This window comes from Lactuca sativa, chromosome 5, assembly GCF_002870075.4.
Source record: "Lactuca sativa cultivar Salinas chromosome 5, Lsat_Salinas_v11, whole genome shotgun sequence".
Classification (NCBI taxonomy): Eukaryota; Viridiplantae; Streptophyta; class Magnoliopsida; order Asterales; family Asteraceae; genus Lactuca; species Lactuca sativa.
In genome coordinates this window covers 331,542,052-331,548,139 of record NC_056627.2, presented here as the reverse complement: position 1 = coordinate 331,548,139, position 6,088 = coordinate 331,542,052, and the positions used below count along the sequence as shown (strand labels likewise).

Below are 6,088 nucleotides of genomic sequence, written 5' to 3'. Positions count from 1 at the left end.
CATCATGTCAAGTTGCTATGGTGAAGGCAACTCAAAAGGACCATGCACAACTGGGTCAAATACTTGCCAAATATAGTTGCAGCCTTAGACACTATTCCAACAGATCAAACACTCCAGTTTATCCATGCTCTCTCTTCCTCATCTTAAGAAATACTTCGAATCCTCACTTCTGAATTTTGATTGGTTTGTACATCATCAGTCTTTCTAATTTTTACATGGTTAGTTATGAAATTGAAGTGGCAATTTCTTCTGATTTTTGCATAGTATGTATATCATCACTCTATTTTTTTGTTGATTGTCGAAGTTAGCATGTTATCCTCATCAGTATGATTCTTGAAATTTGACAAGTGTTTTCTGAATTGGAGTTGCATTTCAGATTTTTCTTTGTGCTTCCAGCATCCCCTACCACATGTAGTTGTTCATCAAATTCTTTTCCCTTTTAGTTCATATTTTGATACCTTATATGATTTTTTTAATGTTTTCATGTTTATTTTTCTTTTTTACGTTTTTTGTAGGGTTTTCACAACAACTGGAAATTGGGATTTGGTGGGAGTTCCACTAAAATGCATAAGTCTAAATTGAGATATGGAGTATTGGAGTTACATTTTAGTAATATGTAATATATAATTTGATAAGGGCATAATAGTCATGTCATGGTTTAGGCATAATTGAATTATTAAAAGTCCTAAATAACTAAATAATTTAATTAATAGAAGTCATAATTAAATAAATAAAATATGAAATATATAATTTGATAAGGGTATAACAGTCATATCATGGTTTAGGCATAGTTCAATTATTAAAAGTCCCAAATCAATAAATAAATTAATTATTATAAGTCCCAAATAAATCAAAAATATTAAATATATTTGATAAGGGCATAATAGTCATGTCTTGGTTTAGGCATAGTTCAATTATTAAAGGTCATAAATAAGTAAATAAATGGGGTTAGAAGTCCCATGAAGACACCACATCTTTTGACTACTAAGTTATTATTTTTCAGTATGTTATAAATACTTTATGATCTTACTATTCTTTTCTATCTTTCTTTCCATGGGCTTTGATGTTGTAGTCACTATTTTAAAAATATAAAAAACACAAAATATCAATATTACCACATCGCAACAATACCCCTTTCCCGTTAAAGCTTAAAGTGTATTTGACCTAACGGTATTAGAAGTTGACTGATACTTACTCCTTGTTTAGGTTGGGGTTCAAATAAAAAGATGTAAATTTAGTAATATAGTATATGTATGCATGTGTAGACTCTTCTAAGATAATAAAAAAGGTACCCCCTAACAACAATACAATTAATGAACGAAGGACACGACTCATTGGAAAAAGATTCATCAATCATGTGTTCCTATACATTTGTAAACAATCCTAACATAACTCCTATGGTAATTGTTTTGATGTAAAAAACTATGTGCACAAAAGAACTAATTGTCGCTAAAAACTAATTTCTGAAAAAAAAAAAAAATTCAACCGTCGCTTAACACGGGCAAACCGCTAGTATATATATATATATATATATATATATATATATATATATATATATATATATATATATATATATGGGAAAAGTGAATATACCCTTAAGGGTATATAAGCTTAGGTACCCAAACTCACTATATTACGTCGTTTTGTGTCATATATATACATTGTAATTGTTCAATGTTCTTATAATTCAACTTCTAACTTGATTTACTTTGAAATTTTTTATAAATTTCACATTTATTGTCCTCTTACATATTTTTCACCTTTAACTATAATATATATAGCTAAGTAGTGTTTGATAAAAAGAAGTAATGTAAGAGGAAGATAATGGTGAAATTTTGGAAATGTTGAAAGTAAATCAAGTTAGGGGTTGAAGTTTAAGAACATTTTAATTAATGTGTTGCCACTTGTCAATCTATTAGTTTTCCATTTTAAATTTATTAAACCTCCTCATTAATGTGATTCTATTTTAAATTTTAAATTATTGTTTTCATTAATTCACAAATAAAAAATATCTAATATATATTAAAAATTAATTTTATATATTTATTTGAATCAATAATTATAATTTCACATAACTAATAAAAAATATCTCTTAAATTAATAATTTATTTAAAATAACTTATTAACAATTTTGAGTTTTTACTATAAAAGTTTGATTAATTTTATAACCGTGGTTCCCACGGGCTATATATATATATATATATATATATATATATATATATATATATATATATATATATATATATATATATATATATATATATATATAAAAGTTACTAACGCTCTTTATCTATAAATTTACTTATACATAACCGATAAGAAGTTTGAATGGCTCATTCTATCATTCCAAACAAATTGAACATGTTAACATAACATAGTGATACATTCCGTTACATTTCTCCTTTGGTTCGTTTGTGATAACGTAATTCACCCTTAATTTAATTTTTTCATGTTGCACACCATGTGAATCATATTTTGTTTCTGTGTATAAGTGTTATCTTGAAAATAGCAAGTAAAGCAATTAAATGTTGGGGTCCGACAGCCAAAACTTTCTATATAAGGCAAATGGTATCGGTTTGTATTTTCCACAAACTCCTCAATTCTCTTTTAAACAAGTGCTTTTTCGGTTTTAGAAATAGTTAAAGATGGCTCTTTCTGGAAAATTAATTTGTTCTTTAGATATCAGTAAGAAGGGAGATGTCTTCCTTGATATCTTTAGATACAACCCACACGAGTTTTCTGCAATATGCCCTCATAAGGTTCATGCATGTGAACTGATTGAAGGTGATCGGGGGGCCGTTGGATCTCTCGTCCATTGGCACTACACTCATGGTATGTCATAATGAAAATCCTACTTCTATTTCTTTGACCAAAACTATGTGTTATTTTGAATTTTTATTTGTTTGAGTCCATTATATATATATATATATATATATATATATATATATATATATATATATATATATATATATATATATATATATATATATATATATATATATATATATATAATATAATATTAATTACTAAAATGTTGTCTTTGAGTATCTGAATGAAATTTAGAGGGAAAGAAGAAAATTGATAAAGCCGTAATCGAAGCTGTTGATGAGGAAAAGCAAAAGATAGTGTTCGATGTAATCGGAGGAGATCTAGTGGAGGATAAATACAAGACCATGAAAGTCATATTTCATACTGAAAAAAAGGGTGATGCACAAGTGCTAACTGTGACACTTGAGTTTGAGAAGCTTAACACAACTGTACCCTATCCAACTTCTTTTATGGACTGGTTTTGCAGTGTGCTTAAGGACATAGATCTATGCATATAACAACACTAAACAAATTCTAATAAACAAATGAAACGAAGGGAAGTTATGGATATTTCTCCGAATGTTTGAATAAACTACGTCAATAATGAATAAAGGGAGAGAGAAGTTAATGTGTGCTGGTGTAATTTGTGTAAGATGAATTGTTTTACTAATATAATATACTATTTATGTTCCCTAATGATTTTGGTTGTTGGAAACCGTTTTCTGATCCTAAAACTAATTATTTCTTGGGCATGTATTTGTTTTTTTTTTTTATTATTATTTTTTATTTTTTTCAACTGGCAAATCTAATCTACTCCTAAGCTAACAACATCTATTTTTAATAACGATAAACACATGGCAATCTATTTTTAAGTTACGTTATTGTTCTAAACAAGACTTAACCCACTATAGCAAAACAAACCTTTACCCTTGGCAAAATCTATAGGTAATAGGATTTATCCATGGGTTTTCCATGGATACCTGGGAGTAATATGCTCGTGGATAATATTTTTTCCCACAAATATATTACCATGGAAATTTTACCCACGAATTATCTACAGAGTGGTTACCCTCGGATTTTCCTCAAACTTGGTACCCATGGATTATAAGTGACAAACGGTTAAATTAGGTTAACGTTCGCCGCTCAAACCACTGCAAATCCACCTTGTAAGACTACTATCATTCACAATCAAAATCAACCCAACTTTTGGTGGTTGTCGAGGCCAACAAAATTAAGAACTCTACATCTTTTATATTAAAATAGTGTATAATGATAAAGGGGTCGAATCCAAGGAGATTGACTCAATTTTATAACTCTATGAAAAATCAGTTTGTAAAATTCTTGTGGAATGATAATAAATTAAAAATTGGAGGTTTTTTTCTTTTGAAATACTTGAAATAAACTAGAATTAAATTAAGATTTAAATGGACAATTCAACAAAAATAAGGGTTTGATGTAAAATCAATAAGAGAAAGATGGTTAACTAAAGGTTTCCTCACTTTGACTTTTGATGAATATATCATTAGAATCCAATGGTGCAATACTTGTTTTAAATCCTTAATTTGGCTATAGTATCTAAGAAGCTTGAGATTACCTAGACTTTTCTTAGTTTTTAAAATGGTTAGAGAAGCTCATCAAAATTTCCTTAGTCAAAGTCACAATTTCCATTAAGCATGTAATTAGTGAAAGTCAACTAGCATTAAGAACCAAAAAGTCACCAAATCCAAGAGGAGTCAAATGCTTTCACTACCATGTTGGAGAAAATGTTTTTATGATTGTGTGAAACAAAACTAACAGAAAAATCATTTGTTGCTTGCTAATTTGAGGATCCTTTACTTAATCAAGAAATTAGCCAACTAATTACCACAAGCATATTTAAACTCATGAATAATAACATACAAGTAGTAATAAGATGTTAAAACACAAAACATTCTCATAAAGATTCAAGAACTAGTTCATGGAGTCTTCAACATTCAACATAAGTCAAAGGATTTCACCAAAGTCAACCAAGTTTTGTTTAGCCAAGAATAACTAAACTCATGAAAACAATGTAAGTAAACATTGTACCAAACATTTTACAAGATTCAAGAGCAAAATGATGAAGTTCTTCAAGGTTTTGGGTCTTCAAAATGCTCTAAATTCTCTAGAGAATGCTCCCACGTTCGGATATGCAAAAGTTGAGAAAAGTAGCACACCAACCTTCCCCATATAGAGATCCAATTAAAATCCCGAAAATGCCCCTACAGGAATCCACGGAGGCCGTGTGGAAACCTTATGTGGGCCGCATAAGAGCGACGGAGGTTGGACTTTGTTCAACTATTGGGCCTCCACAGCTTAACCCATTTATCCCAGTTCGAGTTTAATTAGCTTCTAGCCCATTTTTCTGCAAGATTTATTCATTTTAAGCCCAATTAGCCTTTTCTAAACGATCCATAGCTTCCGTAATCGCTTGATCATCAATCTCCGTATACTCGAAAATTCCCCCGCATCTTGTAAATTTAAAGTTTAATTCTTCCAAACCTTCAAGTAACTGACAAGCCCACTCCATGCATCATCTCCATAATTATTAAGCCCAAAATCCTTGATATCCTCCAAATCCAACCGCTTCCCATAATTCCAGAACATTCCCGCTCCGCTAGACCTGAAAACTTGCAATCATGCTCACGAAATTCGAAAGTACCCGAAAGTGGTCATAAAATAACAAAAAGGAAAATATGCATGAAAATTAACTAAAATATGAATGAAATATGCTAAAATAAACTATAAAAAGAAGTAAATAAAATGAAACTACCAACTATCTATTAATATATTAATTTCTCTCTCTTTTATCTATACAACCCAACTAAACCCAAACTTTTACTCTCATTAACAACTTAGACCAACCTAAAATTAATATTAAAAAATAATAAAAAAAATACATCATTATTAGTCGGTATTGTAGAGAAAAATAATTTATAAATTAAAATGTATTTTGTTTTTTTTTTCAACAAAATAAAACATATTCGTGATTTATAAAACTTGTTTGATAATAAACAAAGATGGCAATAATGGATGTATTCGAAATAAGTCAACCGGCTAATGTTTGTTACACCAACGCCGTCGGTCATATTATTGCTTTTTGGATACCTTTTTCATTTTTATTTAATTATCAACCCAACCAACTAAAGGCAACTAGTCACTAATGGGAGTGGTCTAATAGACCAAACGTAATGTATTCAACACTTTTCACAACAAATAAAGTTTTTATACTTAGATATCCATATGAAATAACACTTTAGCC

The 6,088-nt window shown here is 29.3% G+C and overlaps 1 protein-coding gene across 1 annotated transcript; it reads left to right on the top strand.

The window, feature by feature from the left end:
- Positions 1–2,581: 2,581 nt before the first annotated feature.
- Positions 2,582–3,504, top strand: LOC111887604 (kirola). Its single transcript, XM_023883774.3, has 2 exons — positions 2,582–2,832; positions 3,064–3,504. Exons 1-2 carry the CDS (start codon positions 2,646–2,648, stop codon positions 3,324–3,326), a joined length of 450 nt encoding a protein of 149 aa, XP_023739542.1. The 5' UTR covers positions 2,582–2,645; the 3' UTR covers positions 3,327–3,504.
- The last annotated feature ends 2,584 nt before the right edge of the window (positions 3,505–6,088 follow it).

Excerpts from the sequence above, each read along its gene's own strand:
- LOC111887604 (XM_023883774.3), top strand. The coding sequence starts at position 2,646 with ATGGCTCTTTCTGGAAAATTAATTTGTTCTTTAGATATCAGTAAGAAG. Across the intron at positions 2,833-3,063 it reads CCATTGGCACTACACTCATG|AGGGAAAGAAGAAAATTGAT; the intron begins GTATGTCATAAT and ends AATGAAATTTAG.